A 25,743-nucleotide genomic window follows, 5' to 3' on the forward strand; every position below is an offset into this window, starting at 1 on the left:
CGCAAGACACAAGCGTGCCGTGAGAAAACAGTTTTAAAAAGCTCCGATTGGGGGGGGTGTGGAGGGAACTCCCCCACTCTACTGCATACTGTTCGTGCTGCCGTTGGGGGAGGTGTGGGGTGCAACCCCCCACATTATAGAGAAAACAGAACTTCCCCCCAAAAATCAGAAAAAGTTCCGTTTTCTCTATAATGGAGGGTTCCAACCCCCACCCTCCCCCCCCCAACATCAGCTCAAACAGTATGCAGTAAAGTTGGAGGGGTTCCCCACTCACACCCCGCTTTGGAGCTCTTTAAAACTAAGTTTTCCCATGGCACGCTGGTGTCTTGCGCCAAATTGTCTGCCCTCCATTGTCGGCGTGCTGGTGTCTCACGCGCGACTGACTATGAACTCAAAAAAACAGCTTCCTCCAACTCCATTTGCAAGTCACAACAGACACAGGACTTTTTTTTAGAGTTTGAGGAAGCTGTTTTTTGCACACTAGCAGACTGCTATTGTTTGTGAAAGCTGATCTCTTGTTCCAGCTAGTTATACGTCCCTGAGGCAGCCTTGTTTGGCGAAACACATTGGGCATTATTCCAGGGAGCAACTTCATTAAACTTTGTTTTATCTCCTTATGGTCTGCTTGTTGTCTGTTCCACAGGCATGTTGGACTACACAAAAGGCAGTCGTACCTATGCCACATTAGCTATGCAGGAACAGCCCTGGATATCATATCTGCACCCAGGTAATTTTAGCCTCCAGCAGAGAGCCAGATATTCAGTACCAGAGCTATGGAAAACACCGTCGCGAGCTGAAAATTGGCTCAGTAATGTTTTTCTTGGCTGAAAGGAGGGAATGATTGTTACTCTTGTCAATGAGTGACAGTCATATTGCAAATCCTTTAATATTTTCTGCCTCAAAATGAAAAAAAAAAAAAAAAAAGAAACGAGCACAGACAGCAACACAGTATTGAATCCTTTGGGAAAATGCTGCTTTAAAAAATGCCTTTAAAATTAGGTGATATTTTCATAAGCACAATTACAACAAGTGTCCCACAATTTTCTAAAGCCAGAGATTTGATGTTTACAGCAAATGAATTTTATATGAAAACAAGAATTTATACAATATTGCGTGTAATATACACTTCTTCACAGTTTAAAATCAATTTTAAAATAATGCTTGCTTGATAGACCCTATTACTTTCTCTGAAGTATACAATTATTATATAAAACAATTATTACTATCTGCTAATACAGATTCCACAGTTAGTTAAGCACAAGTTTGTATATATATATTTACTGTATGTCTATCTATAGCCTCCTTTAAAAAGAATTGGATTGAATACACCCACTCAATTCAAACACTAGGAACTACCTTAACATGTATGAATTTAACACTTTTTTTGTTTGTTTGTTTATCTGGCAATTCTGCAAAAATAATTGAAATTAAATTAAAAATTCTAATATGAATGGCTCCTAATATATATAAGCAAATTGGAAAATTGGGTCCCCCCTCCCCCTCCGAGGTAGAGGTTTTATTGCATAAAACACTGGATAAAACTGTACGGCTTCAAAGACATTTTATTCTAACAGCAGAAAGAAAACAGTCATTGCTGGGGAAAAAAACAAACAAAAAACAACTTTTAATACTTCTATACCAGAATAAAGTTCTGTCAACTGATGTATTATAATAAATAATGACCAAGAATAAACTTTAAATACAAAGTCTTCTACTTGTTACAAGCAAAGCAACAAAATCCTCTACTCGTATTGAGATCTCATATTCCGTCCAAGATAGAATTTTTTTTTTTTCTTTTCTTTGTGGAGGGATGGAGACAGTTATTATGACCAGTATCACAGACTACAGAAGTTACAGAGAAAAAACTTGACATGTTTAGATAGGAGAAGCATGATAATACTCAGGAATTGACAATAAATTACCGCCGCTGTCACTTGTTTCTATTACAAGTTACAAATGTTCTGAACCAAAAAAAAAAAGGTGGGTCTGTGTGAGAGGGTAAAGAAGGGACAGTAGCACTGGACCAAAAGGAGTCAACACACACATCACAAAGAACAGGAGATGTTTCCAGTGTTACAAACAGAATTATTGCCTGTAGTACCTGAAAATGCTCAGAGGACACAAAAGAATACCGAAAGAGCTCAAACAGTGCAAGAGATGGAATGTTGGGGGAGGAGGGTTTATTTTATCTTTGCTTGTTTTTATTTTCCCCTATGATACCGAAGGAGCGCAAACACACAGAAGCAAGCGACTTGACACAGTCACCAAACACAGTTAGTGCAGTTAAAATCCTAAAGCATACTACAATCAAAAAACTTTGCAATAACATTTTCAATCCCTCATCTAGGCTCATAGAAACAGTTGCATTAAGTTCATCAACTCGATTTAAGTAAGGCAGTGAGAACTATACTAGAAAAAAAATAAAAATAAAAACGGAAAAAAAAAAGCAGCTTGCTCTATGCCAGATGGGTCCATGTTATGCAGCGAACTTGATTAAACTTGAACCTCAGTTGGGTTTCATCTTTACAGGCAGTAAAATGCAAACCATACTCCTCCAAAGCCTGAGAATGGTTTCTCCCATTCTCAGGGTACAACTAAGCATTTTATTTACATTGATTGCAGTTTAATATTTTTTTTTCCCCATAAACTGCTTTAGGCAGAGCTGAAGTTTTAAGGCCCTGGGGTTTATGCTATGCTCCCAGCCTGTGAAGAAACAAGAGACTTTTAAAAGTCTGGATAATTTTGCTCTTAGAAGTTGCCACTTCTCCATCATCACAACGAAAAGCACCAAGTTTGCTTATATGAAAGGAAGTGCATTTAAAGGCCAATATATAAATATATCCCCACTTGATTAAAGAATACACCTTTTCACTATTCTTACACGTTTTCTTCAATTACGCGTTTCACCAAAGTATCCCAGAGCTTCCTATGGTGAAGAACTAAAACTGTGTAGGATCCAGTCAGTAGAAAAAGCTAGCGTTTGCAAAAATATAGAACATGTTTGTTTTACAAAAAGGGAAAAAAAAAAAAAAAAAGCAAAAATAAACATTAGCTAAAACACTTTTTTTTTGCTTATTAGAGACAAAGAACAGAATGTTTTAGTTTGTATTTTCAGTGCAAGCTTCTTCATAAGAGCTTTCTGCAGATGAATTTATGCACTGTCTGCAATACTTATTCCAAGTAACAAAGAGAGAGAGAAAAAAAAATAAAACCTAGGCATGACTGGGAATCCTTCATTCATGTTAAACATTTGCAAAACAAGTAAGCAACAACATCAATAACAAAAATCAGCTCTATTACATAAATTTTTTTTTGGGGGGGAGGGTTTCACCATAGATAAGGCTGACAATAGTTGTGTATACTGTACTTCTACCTTGCAGCAATCTAGTTCATCCAAAAATACATACAGTATTTAAAAAAATCTTCAATACTGCAAATGGACCATAAAAAAATGAATTAGACAACATGTATTTATGTGTTGTTTTTTTTGTTGTTTTGTTTTTTCAGATTCTGTCTGACCATTGATTCATTTGGCTGCATATAGTTTAAAAAGGAGAGAGAGAGAGAACATGTAACATCAACAATTCTATCTAGTACAGGTCAGAACTGACTATAGCTTGTGGGCTGTCTAAGATTTCTCCTCTGGTGCAGCTACAAACACCACTCGGATTGATTTTCTCTGCCATGACAGCTCCAGTCAGGCTGGCACCACGGCGATCTACCAACACGTCTCATTACTATGTTAGGCAAATGACAGCAGCTGGTGTCATATTATGAAGGTGTTTTCAACAATGAAAACACAGCCTCTCAATGTTCAAGGCAACACTAGATCATGAAGACAATATATATATTTTTTTCTTTTCTGTTAAGAGCATTATTTGGGGGGTTAGAGGGAGGGAAGGCAAAGACCACTTTATAGTTTGAAATATCCTGCTTTCAAAAGAACAACCCATCTCCTCATGTTCTGAAATCAGCCTTCATTATCCCACCTACACTGTTTGGAAGTACTTCTTGCCAGGTAACAGTTTAGCAGCCATTTTCAAGGCCTGGGACTTTTTTTTCCTTCAAAATATATATATGTATATCTGAATGTTAATATATATTAACATTCAGATATTATTAACAGAACTGGAACTTTGTACATCATTCTTTTCATTGGAATGAAGGTTGCAAACTCTTTCACAAAGGCCTATCTATCACCTGTGGAGTGTAAAATATTGCAGTATACAGATTGGTTCCTTCCGCTGCATTACTCTTGAACCTTGTGGCTATCCACTGTGAGCTCTGTTGTGCTTCCAGGTTTCACAGCTGATGATTCATCTAAATTCCCAGAAGTCTCAGAGTCAACTCTGGAGCGTTTGAACCTCCGATCAGGGTACTGGCTGTTGTCAAAAGGCATGCGATGGACGCAAAGAACATGAGTCTTCAGATTTCCTTTTTGAGAGGCACTGTAAGGGCAGTATCTGCACTGGAACGGTCGATGACCTGCATGACACATAAAAGTTTCAGTTAAATAATGAGAGACTTTAACAATAAATTGATTTTCCCAACTCCTCTAAGCAAAGGCCTACTTTGTATATATATACCAATTCTCTTGTATATAGTCTATGAAGAAGACCAGAAGGAGAGTGGCATAATCATTGTCATATATTTGAAGATACTCTAATGCATATCTGAAAATACTGTACACTATACTGAAAGAATAATGAGTATTATTTCTCCATTCCTTGAATGACTGATAACTTGGGGGTAATCATATGTCAATATTCCCAAATCCATTCTGGGAGATACCTATCCAGTCAGGTTTACAGGATACCTAGAATGAATATTCATTAGATCAGTTTGCATATACTACCTCTCTCTGGGCCAACCAGAGTCTTAGGCCTCCTTCCCACTGTATTCTAGGATACACTGGGAAGGAGGCCTAAAACTCTGGTTGGTCAGGTGCCAAAAGCCCCTCCTACAGGAGTGGCCTTAGGCACCTGGTCCAATCAGGGCCTTAGGCCCCTCCCTGGTGCATCCCAGGAGGCACTGAGAAGGGAAAGATTCGCCATGCAGGAGAGTCTGTTGGTGTTCCAAAGCCTAAAGTGGCTACCTAGCTGCGATTCCAGAGGCCATTTCAACCACCTTTTATTTAGGTGTCGGTAGGCACTTCAACCCTGCCATTTCTGACTGCATTTCTCCATGCATGTGTAGGTGCCCTCCAGACGCAGCCCCGAAAAGACGAGGTTTGTATGGAGCTGGGATTGGGGGGTGGAACGGGGCAAGGCTATGGGCAGAATGGAGCAGGAACTGGGAAGAACGTGGTAACCCTTGTCTAATGTATATTAAAAACAGCGTAAATCTTGTCCATGGAATATAACTATTGTTTCTTCAAAAACTACCATTTTAATCACTGTAGATTTCAGAGCCAATAACATTCCAAGAATACTGGATTCTATATCATATAATTCAGTACAATCTAATTTTTATCAGATTAATAATCATGCAATTTTTTTTTTTTTTTCGCTTCTACCTGAGAAATCTGCAGGCTAACAAAGAGGTGTGATATCACATCTCAAAGTTTATGATGCAATAATAAAGAAGATAAAAAGAACCATAACCCCAAGTATTCTACAATCTGTGTGCATAACTCATAGGCATGACTCCGACCCATCCGTGCCTCTCCAACAGCCATATACTCCTAGAAGTTGTGCATGCAACCTTTAGAATAGCATCTAAGGGCTAGATTCACTAAGCCCACCGATAGTGTCCCAACCAGTTTGCGACCCTGACCCGATTCACTAACCTTCCTACCGATCCGATCCGTACATGCAAATGAGGGGAAATGACATGCAAAGTTGGAAGGCAGCGATTCACTAAACTCAAAAAGGCCGATCCAAACTGAAGCGACTGCTGAATACCAGTCGCTCATGTCCTTGCCGACTATCCTGCTCTCTGCCGCCGTGAAATCCCAGCCCTACAGCCCTGAAACCATCAAACATCTCCCTTGTACAAAAAGCTCTCTGCCGCCATGCCTTTCTGCTCTCTGCTGCCCTATGAGCCTGTGTTTTAACCCGCGGTTTTAACCCGCAGGTTAAAAGCGGGGCTGCACTACGGTGCATTCTGTTCACAAATAAGCAAGATTTTAAAGCTGAGCGCAGAGCTGCGATCCATGTGGTCAGTGTGGGGTGTGTGCCTCCGATCGCTGTGATTTGTATGAGGATGCATTTTGGATCGGTCGCCTGGGAAGACTTGGCCACGGATCACACACGGATCGCCCCAAAAAGGAGGTTAGTGAATCTAGCTCTAAATCTGTCACATGTACAAATGCCAAGTGCAGCCAATAAGCACCAATTTAAGACAATAATTGGCTTTTAATTTCAATTAACAGCCAATTATTAAAGGTGCTTGCAATACTTGACCTTAACATAAGAACAGCCATAATGGGTCTGACCAATGGTCCATGTAGCCAAGCTTTCTGTTTCCAAGAGTGGCCAATCCAGATCACAGTAACGAGTGAGTGATCAATATGATATGGAAAGAAAGCATGTGAAAGCAATTACTTCACAAAACATGCATGTCGGCTACAGGTTTGATTTTCAAGCAAAGAGCTATGAGTGAAACTTCTAAAAAGATAAGTGATTTTGAACGCAATACTAATGTGAAAGCAAGTAACAATTAATGTATACGAGTCTGGCTTATAAAGAAGCTTAGTGATGGAAGTTCAAGACACAAGGCTAAGGTCAAGAGTACCACTTCTGAAGTCTGAAAAGGGGAAAATAAGATATTTTGGTATTGAAAATAAGTGATTGATAATGGCCTTTAGACATTATTGCTAGTTCATCAGTATTAATGTATGTTATTGAATTAGCTGGAAAAGATAGTGACCACATTTAAGGGCATCATTGATTGCTAGCATTCAATTATTGGCGTTGATTGGCTCGTTAGCCAATTTACTTACACGTGTATTTCAGAATAGTATGAAATTTTGCATGTGGAAATTTAGACCCCATTTATAGAATATGGGGATAGTGAGCACTTTTTAAGAAAAGTGTGCCTTTTTTTCACATAGTAAACCACTTTGATTGTAACCACACAGAAACGGCAGTATATCAAGTCCTATCCCCTTTAATTATCAACATGGTCTACTGCTAAGATTGGTTATTTTAACACTAACGCATACTGTTTTAGAACAGGCCCTATAAGATAAAAATAAATCAGAATAATTGTCTGACCACGTGGTCCTAAAATATTAAAAAGTAGGAAAAAAACACTCACCCAACAGTGCTTAAAAATTACCCTTCTACTTATTATGACAGGGGTTGCCATACAACAGATTACGAATAATTGGAAAAACTGGGAGAGGCTGAATTACAGTTTCTGGTGGAACTCTTTATGTCACATTTATAAAATGGAAAGGATAATAGCCACACAGCAGGGGAATTTTAGAAAATTTCAGGATATTTGGGAGCCATTAACAAAATATTGTAATGATTGAATATTATATTTCCCCTTAAATATGCATGTCCAAGGTGGGGGGGAGGGGGGAAGGGGATTTTGGTCTGATTATTAAAGTAAGGTATATGGGAATGGGGATTATTATATGTTTTCTTGCATTTAAAGACTTATTGAATAGGGAGGGCATAAATTCTGATATGGATTTTAACAGAATATTAAGGGCTCCTTTTACAAAGCCACGCTAGTGGTTTAATGCGCGTAATAGCGTGTGCTAAACCGCCGGCCGCACTAGCCGCTACCGTCTCCTCTTGAGCAGGCGGTAGTTTTTCGGCCAGCGTGGGGGTTAGCGTGTGATGAAAAGTCACGCATGTTAAACCTACTAGCACGGTTACACTTATTGTAAGTTTTTAAAAATAGATAAAGAATTAAAAAAAAAAAAAAAGAATTACCCTGACACAGGGGGAGAGTTTGTAACCCCGCGAAAAGCTGACTGCGTTGGTTACAGGGCGGCAGCGTTCTACAACACAGCGCATTCCTTTCAAAACAGCTGATCTATAAGCTTACAGCAGATAAGTAATTTAACTGTCATAAATTTTGGAAGTTGCTGGTTTATATATTTATGCTCTGTTGATTGCAATAATCTGAATGAACATATTTTGCTGATTTTTTAATATGAACTAAGAAACTGGTGCTTAACACATTTTTAAAAATAAGATGACAAGTAAATAATTTATAGATAAAAAGAAAAAGAAAGATAAAAAGAGAACTTCACGATCCTGCGGTATATATACTGTTATTATTATTACTATTAAAATAAATAAGAAGAAAGAAGGTGTTTTGCCTATGATTTAAACGGGAGCGAGTGAATCGTTCATATTTGAAACCCAGTTGGGTTAATTGCTCCATATTCTGAGATTCTTTTACCCCCTTAGATTCACATACATTTCTGAATAAGGTTTAGATTTGCATTAACTGAATAAAATAGTTATCTCGGCAGTACATATTTCCACGGTGGGTGGTTTTTTTTTAGGGTCCAGAGATGAGCGACTAAAACGGTTAAGGGGCTGGAGGAGTTGCCGTACAGTGAGAGATTAGAGAAACTGGGCCTCTTCTTCCTTGAAAAGAGGAGACTGAGAGGGGACATGATCAAAACATTCAAGATAATGAAGGAAATAGACTTAGTAGATAAAGACAGGTTGTTCACCCTCTCCAAGGCAGAGAGAAAGAGAGGGCACTCTCTAAAGTTAAAAGGCGATAGATTCCATACAAACATAAGGAAGCTCTTCTTCACCCAGAGAGTGGTAGAACACTGGAACGCTCTTCTGGAGGCTGTTATAGGGGAAAACACCCTCCAGGGATTCAAGACAAAGTTAGACAAGTTCCTGCTGAATCAGAACATACACAGGTAAGGCAAGTGTCAGGCACCCATCTTTGTGCTAAAGGCCGCCATTTGATCGGACTGCTGAGCACGATGGACCACTGGTCTGACCCAGCAGTGGCAGTTCTTATGTTCTTATTTATTACAATAAAAATAAACATTAAATATAATATAACATTCTATAATTTTTAGCTGGATTATGAAAATGTTTTGGCTTCACATTCCTAAAAATTATCCCTTAAGCACATTACGCATGATATTAAACAACGCCCTAAGTTTGCATCTTATGCTACAGAGAGTGAAGTGGCTTGCCCAAAGTCATGAGACATGTTTGTAGTTTAAGTGAAACTGGATCCTCCGTCTGCCACTATAATCACTAGGTTTTTCTTTTCACCAGGCTTTTAAAGGCTACCTTGAAGGCAGCTAGTAAGAAAAGCTCCAGAGAACACAAGAGACAACTGCTATGATCATCTTTACAGGCCCCTAGCACACAGAGAAACACATTACTATCCCACTTAAAATCTAAATAAAAAGTAATTCAAGTATTTTATTTTGAAGAGGGAAGTAAGATAAACCATGATTATAATGTTATAAATGTAAATAGAATGAAAAAGAGGGGAAGAGAGAAAAGAAATGAGGCAACTTGTATTAGAAAGCAATTCCTCCCATGGCATATTCATTGCTGTGAAAAGGTTTAAAGAAACACCTTTTGTTAAATAAAAAAGGATGGGAGAATAGATTTATTATGGGCTCCAAAAAAGAGCACTGCCTCGGTTAATTAAGTAAGAAGCAGTTTCATTTTAACAAAAGGTGCACAGGATATACTGACTATAGAATATGCAAATGTTCTAGAATATTTCCATTAAGACATTTACAGCTGCCAAATCACACTGGCTAGACATGAGGAGTCTGCGGAGTGGGGGGAGGGGGGGGATATTTTGTTTATTTTACCATGTTTGCAGGTTTTTCCCATTATTTTTTTTCTGTTTCAGGGCAATTTTATAAAAATAATGGGACTGATATTTAGAGTGATTTACCATAGTGGGGATATTCAGTGTCACTTTATTGGAAAGTACTGCTGAATAGCCCTACAGACTACCCAAATAAAAAGTGGACAGGACAGGGGCAACGCTGGGGGTGGCACTGGGGTGGAGTTCCAGGTTATGTGGATGCCAGCATATTCACTGATGGTAAACAGAAGGGAAAAGATTCTGTGCAAACGTAAGGAAATTTTTCTTCACCCAGAGAGTGGTAGAAACCTGGAATGCTCTTCCGGAGGCTGTTATAGGGGGGAAACACCCTTCAGGGATTCAAAACAAGGTTGGATAAGTTCCTACTGGAACAGAATATATGCAAGTAAGGCTAGACTCTAATAGGGCACTGGTCTTTGACCTATGATCCCCGGCGTGAGCGGACTGCTGGGCACGATGGACCACTGGTCTGACCCAGCAGCGGCAATTCTTATGTTAACTGAAACAGTGCATAAGTAAGGTGTGGATCCTTGGTATATAGTAATACTGCATGCACCTTTAGTGAATGGCCCTGTCCCACTCATGCCCCTTCCATGGCTATACCCCTTTTTTAGATGCATATATATAATGGGTCTTCATAGAATAGCACGTAACAAGATACAGCCGTACCTCGAATATTGTGTGCAATTCTGGTCACTGTATCTCAAAAAAGACATAGTGGAACTAGAAAAGGTACAGAGAAGGGCAATGGAAATGATAAAAGGGATGGGTTGACTTCTCTAACAGGAAAAGCTAAAGTGGCTAGGTCTCTTTAACTTGGACAGGAGACGGCTCGGGGGGGGGGGGGGACATGATAGACATCTATAAAATAATGAGTGGAGTGGAAAGGGTGGATGTGAATCGCTTGTTCAATCTTTCCAAAAATACTTGGACTAGGGGGGAATGCGATGAAGCTACTAAGTACTAGATTTAAAATAAACTGGGGAAAATATTTCTTCATACAACATGTAATTAAACTCTGGAATTTGTTGCTGGAAAATGTGGTGAAAAACTAGTTAGCTTAGCAGGGTTTAATAAAGGTTGGGATAATTTCCCAAAAGAGACATCCAGAGGCCATTATTGAGAGGGCTTAGGGTGGCAAAGCCACTGCTTATTTCTAGGATAAGCAGCATATAATCTTTTTTACTACTTGGGACCTGGGCTGGCCATTGTTGGAAACAGGATATTGGACTTGATGGACCTTCATTCTATCCCAGTATGGCAATTCCTGTGTTCTTATACATCCAAATTGTTGCCAATTAATGACAATAACTGATTGTGAGCACCCATTATCAGTGCTAATTGGCTTATTAGCCAATTTAGTTGCACGTGCATCTCAGTATAGCATGTAATTTTGTGCATATAGATTTCTACACCAGTTACAGAATCCAGTCCTTACTGAGCAATAATGCATGCTCTTAATGACATGGGAAAATGAAATTTCTGGGGGTTTCCTTTCATTTTGTGTTGCAAACAATATGAAACTAATGTTCGTCCCTAGTAGACATCAGTTCCATTTAGTCTAACATATACTGTACAATAGGGCTCTTGCCTGAATTGACTGAGCTCCTTTTATCAAGCTGCAATAGGCGGTCGCTAACGCCTCCATTGACGAGGCGTTAGTTTTTTGGTGTGCCGCAGGGGTTAGCGCGTGATGAAATGTCCGACGCGCTAAACCCCCCTAGCGCACCTTGATAAAAGGAGTTCTATGTTTTGGATCTATTTTGTATATTGTTTTATTGTGAGCTGCTCTCTAAATCCATCAGGACCTGGCATCGGAGCGTCACCACCATGTGAAAAGTAAGTATAGGACAAGTTGATGCATATCGTCACTGTGCAGCAGAACTGTGGTAAAGAGCGCATTCATTTTTAATCCAGTATTAATAATACATAACTGTATACAAAGAGTGAGGGTCAAGCCTAGTGAAAGAAAAGCAAGTGGTATACTGCTTACAGCAGAAGCAGCATGAACGAGGATAAATATTATTTTTTCCTATTAAATATCAAATGGAGATTAGAGAGATGTCTTGTGAATGGAGTGGCTGCTACAGTTGATTTCCTGTGGATATCACCCATACACTTTACTTACTGATGTCTGAGCCAAATACTTGGGGGTCACCAGGTTTTAGCATCACTTCCAGAAATATGCTATAACAGCTAGAACGCATTACTTCTGAGAACAGCATGATGGTATTGATATCCTGGTGTCTCTAGTTTCTGTGCTATCATTCCTATTAGTATAGGGTAAGTATTCTGGGAACTGCAGCCTTTAAGGGGAGCAAATTTCAATAAGTCATATAAAAGTAGCATGAGTATTTTATTTAAAAAATTTATATACTGCCTATACTCTATGTGCTATCACCAGTTTTCAGAGATAAACTGTCCAAATAGTTTCTCTTTCAAAAATTGTCTAAAGGAGATACAGGTAGGTTAAATTCACCTGAGAACTTTGCCTCCGTCTCTTGGACGTGTGAAGTTCTGGGACAGAGGTTACAAGCATATAATTGAAAAGTCAATTTTATGTGAATAATTTTCTCCTCTGATCCAAACACTTAAATAGCGCTGAAAGGCATATGCAGTGCTGTACATTTTGACATTTACAGATGGTCCCTGCTCAGAAGAGCTTACAATCTAACTTGGACAGACAGACATGGCATATAGGGTTGGGGATGCAGAACCCAAGGTGAGAGGAGTTAGGAGTTGAAAGTACTCTCAAAGAGGTGGGCTTTTAACTGGGCCTTGAGCACTACCTGAGACTGAGCCTGCCGTAGGGATTCAGGCAGCTTGTTCCAAACATATGGTGCAGCAAGGCAAATTAGTGGACTGCCCTGTTCCAAATCAGGTCAGTAAACCCACCATTCACAAAAGGCAAACCGCAGACCCCAGAGCACACCCCGAAGAAAGCCACAGCACGGCGGCCGAAATGTCAGCCTCCAACTGACAAGAGGCAGCGAGACCCGGAAACCCGCAACAAGCATCAATGATAGCTGAAATGAGTGGAGAGAGATAGTCATTTTGTGACCCTGCATTACTATATTTAATAATAATAATAATAACAGCTTATATACCGCAATACCGTGAAGTTCTATGCGGTTATTTACCCACTCTTACTAGAGCAAATTTCAAACCCAAGTATCTAGACCAGACATGGGCAACTCCAATCCTCGAGGGCTGGAATCCAATTGGGTTTTTAGGATTTCCCCAATGACTTCCTGGTAGACGATGTGTTTCCTGCTTGTCAGCTGATCCCGGTTTGTGCCGAACCCTGGGACCCTGCTCGAGTCATGCTTAGTTTACTGGTGAAGTTGTAATGTTGGTGAGCCTTGCTAACACAGCTCCTGAATACGCCAGGTGGTGAAACACAGTCTTGTGTTGAGCTGAATGTTTTATGAATTGACAAACAGGACCATCATGAGGACAGAGAGGCCTGCCGATTGTGTTTAAGAAACTGTGATTCTCATGTGCTAGACTGTTGTGCAACTCTCAGTTTGAAGCCTCTCTGACTAGATGATCATGGACTAATGAACACATGAACTAACCAAGATCCAGTTTTGGATAAAAGTAATCACAATGACTATAGTATGTGTGTGAAAGTTGGGAAGCGAGTGTGAGTGTGAGTGATGGGGATTGGGTTCACTGACTAAATTATTCTGATATTTATTAATAAATTAAGTATTGGTAAGTTGTAAAAGTACTGTAATGAAATGAACTGTGGGAGATAAGATTAAAATTGAATTGATTCAGATAATACTTTTTGTATTAAATATTTAATAGCTGGTTTTAAGAATTTGGGTTATTCAATGAATATGCATGAGATTTATTTGCATGCACTGCTTTCAATGCATATTCATTGAGGAAATCCTGAAAATCCGTTTGGATTCCGGTCCTCGAGGACCGGAGTTGCCCATGTCTGATCTAGACACAACTCCACAATTAGGCAACTAAACCCTTTTGAAAACCAGCCTCCCCAACAGAAGAAGATCTTTCTTGCAGTTAGACTGTATTTATACGTTACTCAGCAGCCTTGACAACACCCATGATCTCACATGACCATTAGGCTCCAATAGTGGCTTTGTTCATCTTCATTTCAAATAGAAATTATGGAGATCAAGCTCAAACTTCTCACGCTGATGCAAACTCCACATCTACATTTTACTCTTACGCCCTAATTCTGTATATGGTGCTCAGAATTGCACATGGAAATTTGGTCATGCACCCAAACTGCACACACAGTTTAATTAGTAAATGAAACAATTAGCTTCAATAACTGACTGCTAATCAATTATCGGTGCTAATAGGCATTAATTAAAATTTACATGCACATCTTTAGGAGCCAGGATTCATGCATAAATTTTGTGTATGGATCCAAAGATAGGGTATGGGTGGATTGGGGCATGGGTGGTTTGGGGTGTTCCTTGAATTTGTACCCAGTTTTATAGAATAAGGTAGATCTACAGCTAATTTAGGCACATAAGTTTACACTAGGATTTACTCATGTAAATACTGATGCCCATAATCAGGCATTCTATAAATAGTACCCAATTCTAAACACTGTTTATCGAATAACGTTTAGCACTCATTTTTATTGGCGCCCAAATATGGGTGCCATTTATAGAATTGAGTGTTTTGGCCCAGATTATATATAAGATGCCTAAGGTTAGGTGCCTAGATCGGCACACCTACGCAATCTAAGCAACTAACTAACCCCTCCTTTTATTAAGCCGCAGTAGAGGTTTCTACCATGGCCCAGAGAGCTAAATGCTCTAACGCTGCTCTGACGCTCATAGAATTCTTATGAGTGTTGGAGCATTTGGTGCCCCGGGCTGTGATAGAAACCTGCAGAAAGTACAAAATAGACGCCTGCGAATAGTACAAAATACTGCAATAAAACTTATAGAAAATGGTAGGAAATTTGATCATGTAACACCGCTTCTGATTAAGGCCCACTGGCTCCCAATTTCACATTGAGTTACATATAACATTTTGCTCCTAACCTTCAAAGCACGTGCTACAAACTCCTCAGAATTTATTGACAGATTTCTATTTCTTCATGCTCCAGCTAGAACCCTTCATTCCAACACCCATCATCTGTTATCTATTCCTTCGATACAACACATTAGCACAACTTGTTCAACCATTTTCTCAGTAACCACCCCCAGTGGGGCACCAAGTGGGGGGCCGGGGGGGCAGTCCACCCCGGGTGTACGCTCCAAGGGGGTGCACAGCCGGCCGGGTCCGGAAGCTCCCGCGCTGCTGAAAACGGCACCTCAGCGCAGCTGCTGTATTTATTCCAAAGCAGAGTTGACAGCCGCACTGAAGTGCATGAAGGTCCCGCGATGATTACTTTTGCTGTCGCTGCTTCAGAAGAGGTAAGTGATGTCGGAGGGGGGTGGACCGGCATCTGCAATCATCGCGGACCTTCCCTCTGCCGGCCCAACCTCCCTCCGACGTCACTTACCTCTTCTGAAGCAGCAGCAGCAAAAGTAATCATCGCGGGACCTTGCTGATTTCGATAGCAAGAGAAAGAAGCATAGCAGGGTGGTAGAAGGAGAAAAAGGGGGTCAGGATGGTATGGAAGCGTGGTGAAGGGTGAGAAAGGGGGGTCAAGCTGGTATGGAACTGTGGTATTAAAGCGTGAGAAAGGGGGTCAGGGTGGTATGGAAGTGTGGTGAAGGGTGAGAAAGGGGGTCAGGGTGGTATGGAAGTGTGGTGAAGGGTGAAAAAGGGGGTCAGGGTGGTATGGAAGTGTGAAAAAAGGGTCAGGCTGGTATGGAAGCATGGTGAAGGGTGAGAAAGGGGGATAGGGTGGTATGGAAGTGTGGTGAAGGGTGAGAAAGGGGGTCAGGGTGGTATGGAAGTGTGGTGAAGGGTGAGAAAGGTGGTCAGGGTGGTATGGAAGCATGGTAAAGGGTGAGAAAGGGGGTCAGGGTGGTATGGAAGCGTGGTGAAGAGTGAGAAAGGGGGATAGGGTGGTATGGAAGCATGGTGAAGGGTGAGAAAGGGGAATAGGGTGGTATGGAAGCATGGTGAAGGGTGAGAAAGGGGGGCGGGTGGTGTAGAAGCTTGGTAAAGGGTGAGAAAGGGGGTCAGGGTGGTATGGAAGCGTGATGAAGGGTGAGAAAGGGTGAGAAAAGGGGGTGGGATGGTATGGAAGCGTGGTAAAGGGTGAGAAAGGGGGTCAGGGTGGTACTGAAGTGTGGTGAAGGGTGAGAAAGGGGGTCAGGGTGGTATGGATGCATGGTGAAGGGTGAGAAAGGGGGGGTCAGGCTGGTATGGAACTGTGGTATTAAAGCGTGAGAAAGGGGGTCAGGGTGGTATGGAAGTGTGGGGAGGGTGAGAAAGGGGGTCAGGGTGGTATGGAAGCGTGGTGAAGGTTGAGAAAGGGGGCAGATGCTGATGGAAGTGGGGGGGAAGGGAGAGGAGAGAGTAAAGTGTCAGACCATGGGGGTGTGGGAGAGATGGAAGGGGGAGGCATAAAGTTTCTGGAAAGTGAATAGAAGGAGAGAAGATGCCATATAGAAGGGGCAGAGAGAAGGTGCACCTTGGATGAAAGGAAGAGAGTGACAAGAAGATGAGGAAAGCAGAAACCAGAGAAGACAAGATAGAAATAAAAATTCAATTATTTTTTAATTTTTTTTTGCTTTAGGGAGATGCATTGCTGTTTCTGTGGTGTTGCATTGTATGCAGAGTCCAGCGTCTTGGGGCTTCAGTTTAATCCTTATCTATGTATTTTTATTCTATCTCCCCATTTACAAAACTGTAGAGCGTTTTTTAGCGTTGGCATCTGAGCTGTTACCACTATGGCTAAAAACCACACTATAGTTTTGTAAAAGGGGGAGGGGTTAGTTTGTGATTACATACTAAGCAAAGGTGTTTTCTGTGTTCTGTGTGTTCGAAAAGACATGGTTTTCTGTTAGGATTGACTGTGTAGGATTGATCTGTACTAGTCTGGCTTATTTAGTTTTACAATGGGTTTATTGACGTACTGCTCACTCTAGTATGTAAGATGCTGCCTTTTCCTAGGTACACTCTTGTGTGATGTGTGGATTGTTACTAAAAATCATGTTTTTCATACAGATGGGGGAGGGTGTCAAAAAATGATTGGCCATAGGTGCCACATATTCTAGGTAAGCCACTGTTGGTGAGTATGGATTTTGTATTTCAGTAAAGTAGTTCTTTTTATCTTTGGTTCCATAGTCAAGATCAAACATGTATTGCACATTATTCAGAATATGCAGCCACCATTCCCTTTCTTAAACGCAGAGTAAAAGAAAATTGCATTTAAACACAAGTATGATCTCTTTCTCTACCCATAAGTCAAACATGACAACGGGAGGGAAGGGAATGGAAGAGGTAAATTGTAGTTTTGCTCTGCCCTTCTTAATTGGCAATGAATATATAGTACAATGTATATCTTGAACAACAACCAGAGCAGGAGCAAAATATAAATATAGTGAAAGCTTTTTATGATCATGTTCAATCACTTCTGCATCAAAGAAATTTCACCAAAACAGGCAAAATTTGGTCAAATACAACCACTGATAACTACTTTCAGCTTTAGTTTTTGCTATAATTTAGCACACAATATAGTTAACTGGCAAACCTAGAATAGTTTCCTATGTCCCAGAAATATGAAAGGCTATTTTTTTTTACCCTTTTTTCTGTAAGCGCAGAAAACTGTTCACACATCAAATATGCGTTTCTTTCAAATGGTACCCTGTAGCTCCAAAATAGGATAATTACCATGTGATACAGCTGTTGCTAAGCTAATTGTACATTTCATAGTGATTTGCAGACTAAACAGACAAGTAGAATCTTTTCAGATTGTCAGTGTGTATGTTACTGCTGCTCTGAGAATCAATAACTTACCCAATCCCTTTATCCAAAATATTCTATTACAATTTCAGTAATTGCTATCAGTACGGCCAAGTAGACAGTAATGAGAGAGGGAAAAGGGGTTTTGAATTAGCACATGCCTTTTTGGTACTAACTAGAGAATGACACGGGGACAAATTTGTCCCCGTCCCCGCAGGAATTCAATCTCCTTGTCCCGTCCCCATGAGTTTTGTCACTGTCCCTGTCCCCACCCCATTCCTGTAAGCTCTGCCTTAACTGTACAAGCCTCAAACACTTATGATTTTAAAGTGTTTGAGGTTTGTGCAGATGAGGACGGAGCTTAGGCATTGGTGGAATGAGGCATTATGACATCACAGTCTGAGCTCTAGAATGTTGCTGCTTATGATTTTAAAGTGTTTGAGGCTTGTGCAGATGAGGACGGAGCTTAGGCATTGGTGGAATGAGGCATTATGGCATCACAATCCGAGCTCTAGAATGTTGCTACTTATGATTTTAAAGTGTTTGAGGCTTGTGCAGATGAGGACGGAGCTTGCAGGAATAGGGTAGGGACAGGAAAAGAACTCACAGGGATGGGAAAATGAGTTCCTGCAAGAACAGGGAAAAATTTGTCCCCGTGTCATTCTCTAGTACTAACTCAAGTTGAGTTACTTGTAGGTACAGTAGGCGTTCCCTGTCCCTAGAGGGCTCAGAACACTGGCCAACACTCATTTTGGTGCCTCAAATTTTGGACCTGTTTCTGGGCATATTTGATCTGCTGATTCAAAAAAAATGGCACCAGTTTTCTGCTGGAAAAAGGGATAGAGGGGTATAGATAGAGGATTACTGCACAGGTCCTGGACTTGTTGAGCTACCGCGTGAGCGGACTGCTGGGCACGATGGACCTCAGGTCTGACCCAGCAGAGGCATTGCTTATGTTCTTATGTTTTCCTATCAGCTCTAGTTTTGAGATACAGAACATCTGCCATATATCACTCTTCACTCTGCTCGCACATTAAAAAAATTAGGATATTTTAATGTAGCATTTAAATTGAAACATGTTAAAAATTAAAAGAAAAGTGTTCAACATGAAAATCTACTTATTTCATACCAAAAGCACAAGTTCATGATACAAACTTTCCAGTCATTTGACACACAAGAAGCTCCTTTTGAAAGACTTCAGAGAGTGGGATCTGCCAGGACAATCCCGCATAAGATTCCAACAATAGTCTGCCATCATGTGTGCATCCCATCTTCCTTGGTATCTGGCTTCCATTGTTTTTATATCTTGGTGAAATCTTTCACCTTGCTCTTCGCTTAAGTCATCAAGGTTCTCTGGAAAGCGATCTAAGTAACTGTGCAGATAATGGATTTTAACACTCATGTTACAGCCAAGCCTATTGAAATGAAAGTGCATATCCTCTACTAATTGTGTGTAGTTGTCTGCCTTCTTGTTGCCAAGAAAGTTTTTCACAACAAGAACAAATGAAGACCAGGCACATGATTTGATTTCATTCACTGATGATTTGAAATGCAGGTCATTTGTAAGTTGTCTGACTTGTGGACCATCGAACATTTCTGCCTTCAGTTTTTCCATGGTAAGTCCATTCAATGTATTCAATGCACAAACCGTCTTTATTCAAAGCCTTTACAAATTGTTTCATCAGGCCTAGCTTTATCTGTAGTAGTGGCAGTATGTTTCTGTCTCGTGCTACCAAAGGTTCATTGATTACATTTTGTCCTCCAACCACCCCCTCGGAGGCCAATCTTTTTTTGCCCAATGTTCATGTTTGGCTCTGCTATCCCAAAGGCATAAATTCAACCATATGTAAGAAACTAAAGCTGATGCAGTCTATCCAATGCAATTTTCTGGAACAGCACCCCAATTAACCCCAGGAACAGGTCAAAAAACCCAAGTCACCAAGAGATTTTTGTGTTTGTTGTTGGCCTGTGTAATCTGTGCACATGAAGCAATGGAAGGTTGAGTGACTTACCGAAAATTATAAGTAACAACAACGGGAAATGAAATCTGGTTTATCCAGTTCTCAACTCAGGGCTGTCCCACCACTTTCTTGCTAAATCTTGCTTGTTGAAATGCATGTTTGCTTATCAACTATTGAGTTAATTTGCACTCAAATACAAGCACCTCCATCGCATTGATTGGCAATTCTATTTTATCTCCTTTAGTTTCACCGTTGTTACAATCACTCCATACATAGCTTAAAGAACTTTAAATAAATAACTCTCAAATTTAATTTTTTGTTGGTTTTGCAATTTTAACTATAATGTGTACGAAAAACATTTGGTCTATTTAGTGTGCCATAGAAAACATTTGCTCTGTTTAGTGTGCTGGAGCTAAAAAAGTTTGAGAGACACTGGAATATAGCAAACAGACTTATAGAGATGGAAAGAGAGATATGAATGTAAATGTTGAGGTTATATAAGGACACTGGCCTAAATTCAATCACTAAAACTGGATTCCTGTGCACTCAAGAGGAAGTCTACACTTTTCTAACATAAATTAATTTTCTTCTGAAATCCATAAGAATATAACATAAGAACATAAGAGGTGCCATACTGTGACAGACCGAAGGTCCATCAAGCCCAGAATCCTGTTTCCAAAAGAGGCAAATTCAGTTCATAAGTCACTGCAGGATCCCAAAACAGACTTTGGGATCCTTTTATCAAACTATAGCAGAATTTTTTTTCTGCAGGCTGGTGAGGTTAATGCTCCGATGCTCATTCAATTCCTATGAGCATTAAAACATTTACCTTGCCGGCCCGCTGTAAAAAGTTCTACTGTGGTTTGATAAAAGGAACCCTTTACACTGCTTATCCTAGAAATAAATGGTGGATTTTCTGAAATCCATCTTAATAGTTGCTTTTAGGAAATTATCCAAACCTTTTTAAGCTAACTGCTTTCACCACTTTCTCTGGCAAAAAAAAATTCCAATTATACGTCGAGTGAAGAAATATTTTCTCCAGTTTGTTTCCATGCTCCTTAGTGCTAGTACTTTTGGAAAAAGTAAACAATTGATTCATGTCTACCTGTTCCATTTCACTCATCTTCTCCCAGACACATGCCCTGAGGACTCGCCCTGAGGACTCCTTCCAGTCGATCAGTCTCTCTTCGTGAGTACTCTCCCATACTCTCACTCTCCTGGTCACTCACACATTTCCCAGAAGGCCATCTATCAGTCGTCAAGCTTGAGGCCCCCCCATCCCGGACTCCAAGCTTTACTGGACAGACCGGTCTAGACTAGGTTTACCGAGGGTTAGCCCAAAACCAGCATTCCTCCCTTTAAGAGTCGCCTGGCTCCTGAAGGAACTCCTGTTCTTCTTAGCTCTTTGTGCTGGAGATCTCTTTTTCAGCACCCTACTTCACTCAGGGTGAGTGGACAGCCATCTCCAGCTCTAACTAACTGACTGCAGTTCCCTTTCTCTCTAAGGTGGAGCTAGTCTTTTTAGCCTTTCAAAAAAACCTAGCCCCCTCCCCCTTGCACTGAGGGCTTCTGTGGCATCCCTCGTGGGCTTCTCTGGGGTACTTTGTGGCCTCCTCCTCCCCTACAACCACCCCCCCTTCCCTGCTCATCTGTTCACCTGGGATTGTCCTCTCAGCTGATTTCGGAATCCTACTACTCCAGTTTTGATGGACAGTTTTGAACTCCCACCACTGTCACAAATGTGATTGGATCGAGCGGTCATCACCCATCACTCCCCAGGCACTTCTGGTCTTTCTTCTTATATCAGCAAAGTCAAGGCAAGCAAGATGTCTATACAACCTGGTAATTTATTTCAACAATAAGCAATAATATAAACAGTCTCCATTAGAGTCTCTATAGATATCTCAACAATCCTGAGGTAGAGGATAGATAACTTGCCAGTCTCCATCAGCCTAGGACCTTGAACTCTTCTAGTTGCTTGTGGAGCCACTGCTTGTCCTCTGATCACCGGACTTTTGGGTTACCACTGAGTCCTAGACACTCTTCACTGGTCCCTCTGCCAGTTGTAAAGCTTGAGCCCCCTCCCCCCCCGGCCTCCAAGCTCTAATGGGCCCATTGGCTACTCCTTCTTTTAGACACACTCCCAGTCACTCAGTCATCTTTTCCCGGACACATGCCCTGAGGACTCTCCCTATCACTCAGTTGTCTTTTCCTGGACACACACCCTGAGGATTTTCCCTGAGTACTCCTTCCATTTTCTCAATCTCTTTCTGTGAAGATTCTTCCAGTCACTCACTCTCCAGGTCACTTATACATTCTCCACCAGGCCCTTTGCTGGTTATCAAGCTTGAACCCCACAGCCTCCAAGCTCTACTGGACAGGCCAGTCTAGGTTAGGCTTACTGAGGGTTAGACCAAAGCCAGCATTCCTCCCCTCAAGGGTTGTCTGGTTCCTGAAGGAGCTCCTGTTCTTAACTCTGTGGTAGAGCTCTCCTTTTCAGCACCCTACTTCACTCAGGGTGAGTGGATAGCTCCCAGGGGCCTTTGCAGAATCTTATACAGATTAGCTCCTATCTGCTGCTAAGGCTTCACCCTGCTGGCCCATGACGGGAACTTCACCCTGTCATACTTATGTACCTGGATAGTCAATACCAGTGTCTGCACATAGCATGGTATTGAATATCCAGGAATAAACCTGGAGGTGGCCAAAAAAATACTGACCACTACCAGTTGAATATCTGTCCCTATGATTTTCTAGGCTAGTAGTTATTCAGTTAGATATTGAACTAATATAAAACAGGCTTTGTATAAATGGGTGCTTCAATCACAATTGATTCAAAAGGTGCCCAACCAAACAAGTATTTGTGAGAAAAAGGTGAGGCAAGTTTGGATCTGAAGCGAAGAAATGTTTTGTGTGTGTGTGCACTTCATGCTCTTATGTTACACTGCCATCACTCAAGCATGTTTCATGTGTTTCTTCTACCTTTCTGTCACTTTGTAAATATTATTTATATATTTGTATTTATTAACCACTTTTTGAGGAAGAGATTCACACAAGGCAATATAATGAATAGTAATCAGGTACTCTTAAGTGTTTTCACTAACTGTCCTGGCAGACTCACAGTGGTACCTGGGCATGTGGCTTTCTAAAATTAGGAGGTAAGGCTTTGATTCTATAAACGGTGCCTAACATGTAGGTGTCAAGAAGCTCAAGTGTCAACCATAAGTTAGGTGCTGTTTATAGAATCTCTTCTAGTGATGCCAAAAGCAGTCTTAGGCGTCGGTAGGCATTGAAACCTTAGGCACACTCTATTTATGTCAGGGTTTTCTTGGCCTATTTGAGTGTGCCCAAGATCTACCCCCTAACCACACCTACTTACTGATAAACATCTATGAGTAGACGCTTACCTTGAAGTGGTAGGCACCTAACAAGTTAGTTGCCTACCATCTAATTAATTGTAATTTCATTGCAATTTTCAATTAACAGTGTTGATTAAGACTTTTTAAATAATTAAGTTAGGCGCCTAACTTTAGGTGTCTTTTATTGAATCAGGGCTTAATATTGGCAATTAGCACAGATGCCTCTAGTGGAGGTAGTTAGTGCATCCTTATTAACTGCACAAATTGAAAGCATTCAGTAAAGTGCCATAACAACCATGTGCAATCCACACCCATTCTCCATTCCTAATTACCATGTACTGTCATGCTAGCGAGCTAAACATTACTACACTCAAGCTAATTAATGCACTTCTGTAACCTGGTTTGTCTATTTTATAGAATCACTAACTTAATCCACAGTCATCAAAGATCACTGACTTATGAAAATGGTTGAAGGTACTGCTACCATCGCTTCCTCATGGTCAATGCACTTCCCAGCTACAGTTCAGAAATTGGAGGTGAACATAACACAGGCAACTCTCTCTCTATATAACTATCTCGCTATATATCTCTCTATCTATATATCTCTCCCTATCTATATATGTACAGCCCTCTAACATTCTCCTCTCCTCTGATCTTCATCTAGCCCTTCCTTGGAGTTCCTTTCTTATTACAATTCCTGTAAACCGTGCCGAGCTCCACAACTATGGAGATGGTGCGGTATACAAACCCAAGGTTTAGTTTAGTTTAGTTTAATTTACAGCTTTCTTATCTCACTTATAACAAAAAATTGTAACTGTCCTGGAAATGTCCAGTTAGCTCTTTTGTAATCCGCCTAGAACTGCAAGGTACAGACGGAATAGAAGTCACTAATGTAATGTAATGTATACAGTATATATAACATATAGCCAAATTTAGCTTGACTTGTGGAGAAAGTCACTATAAAGTCACTATCCTAGACAATATTAAATTATGGAATGCAGATATTAAATTCCACCATAAAATTTATTTTTGGCATATTTTAATGATGTTTTCAATGTAATCAATATAAGTTACACAGAAAAGGTTGTTCTTTTTTTTTTTTTCCTGTTCTAAAAAAAGGACTTCCCAAATAAAAGGTGTGACTTTGCTTTCCCTCCTTGGTAAACTGCAGAATGTATGACTGAGGAATGACAGATGTCAAAAACCAGATGCAACGAAGCATGCAAAACTTTCAGTCTAATCTACTTATTTCACTGCAGTCACGTAAACTACAATAAATGGGTACTGCCTTCAATCATGAAATATGTAACAGCATTACTCTGTGTACGTTGAGGCTGATATTTCTAATGTGGAGGGGGTGGGGGCAGATTTTATCAAAATAGTCCTATATTTATTGTCAAGACAAGCTGATAGCATGAACTGTTCTGTTTCTAATGACAATGAAAACAATGTTCAACACACTAAAATAGTATCTCAGATGCTAACTGGTCCCCAGTCCCCTGGTCAGATCACTATCTGCTCTCCTTCAATCTCCTGCTAAATATGAATAGGACACCCTCCAAAAGTCCAACCACAAAAACTCTTTCTAGAGGCAAGATTAATCCCTCTAAATTCTAGAATAAAATGTCTGTAATGCTAAACACAACTTAAAATAATGCCATCACTCTACTGACTACCTGGAACAATGCAATTGATCACACACTGAACATATAAGCCCCTCTATGCTGTCGCAACACAAAGAGCTACAAAGACCTCCCTTTGGTTCATAGATGCCTTGAAAGCAGAAAATCAAACTTGCTGCAAACTTGAAAGGAGATGGGAAAAAAGTAATTTACCTGAACATAAAACTGCACGGAGGGCTGCGATCGACAAATATAAATACAATATTGCTGAGGCATAAAAAGCCCACTATGCTCTATAATTGATAATGAAAACTTCAATATCAAAACACTATTTCGCTTTCTACGCACCATGACTATTCCCCCAAATTTAGGTCTGTCTGAAAATATCTACCACTTCCTCAATAAGAACACTATCTTCATAACAGCTCCAGTTCGCCCATCATCACAAGTTGACCAAATCTAGAGCACATTTATACCACTAGAAAATTCCGACACAGTAAAACTCCTAAAGAAACTCTCCTCCCACAGCACCATCCTCGACAAATGCCCCAGCTGGCTATTAGCCAAAGCCCCAAATCACATCATTGCTTGAATCACTCACCTTTAAACACTTTACTACACCATAGCCAACTTCCACCCCAATAGGTCAGATTGCACTCACTCTTATTCCCAAAGCCTCAAATGCTGATCTAACAAATCCTACGAACTACAGGCCTATAGCTGGCATTACAATACTCTCCAAAGTATTAGAAACACACGTAAGCAAACAGCTCTCAAACTATATTGAAAAGCACTTCTGCCTTCACCACACACAGTTTGGATTTCACCTACATCACAGCACAGATCCGCTTCTACTAACCTTAACTACCAAAATCAAACAAATACTAAACAAAGGACATCAAGCCATCCTTCTTCAATTCAACATTTCAGCAGCATCTGACTCTGTCAACCATCAACTACTTCTAACCATAGTCAATGAAATAGGCATAGTGGGCACAATATACAACTGGTTCAAAGACTTCCTACAGAGCAGGGATTACCTTGTCTAGAAAGAATTTTTGCATAGCTGGCAGGCATTCTGTGGTGTTCCCCAAGGGTTTTACCTCTCCCCTCCCCTCTACAATCTATTCATGAGTTCTCTAGGCAATATTACTTTCC

General features: G+C 40.5%; 1 protein-coding gene across 1 annotated transcript in view; it reads right to left on the bottom strand.

The window, feature by feature from the left end:
* Positions 1-3,085: 3,085 nt before the first annotated feature.
* Positions 3,086-25,743, bottom strand: part of ZNF536 (zinc finger protein 536) — a 523,230-nt gene continuing 500,572 nt past the window's right edge. The window contains 1 exon segment of the mRNA XM_033943860.1: positions 3,086-4,485. Coding sequence (XP_033799751.1) covers positions 4,250-4,485 — 236 coding nt within the window. The 3' untranslated portion in view covers positions 3,086-4,249.

Source organism: Geotrypetes seraphini, chromosome 4 (genome assembly GCF_902459505.1).
Source record: "Geotrypetes seraphini chromosome 4, aGeoSer1.1, whole genome shotgun sequence".
In the NCBI taxonomy this organism is placed as follows: Eukaryota; Metazoa; Chordata; class Amphibia; order Gymnophiona; family Dermophiidae; genus Geotrypetes; species Geotrypetes seraphini.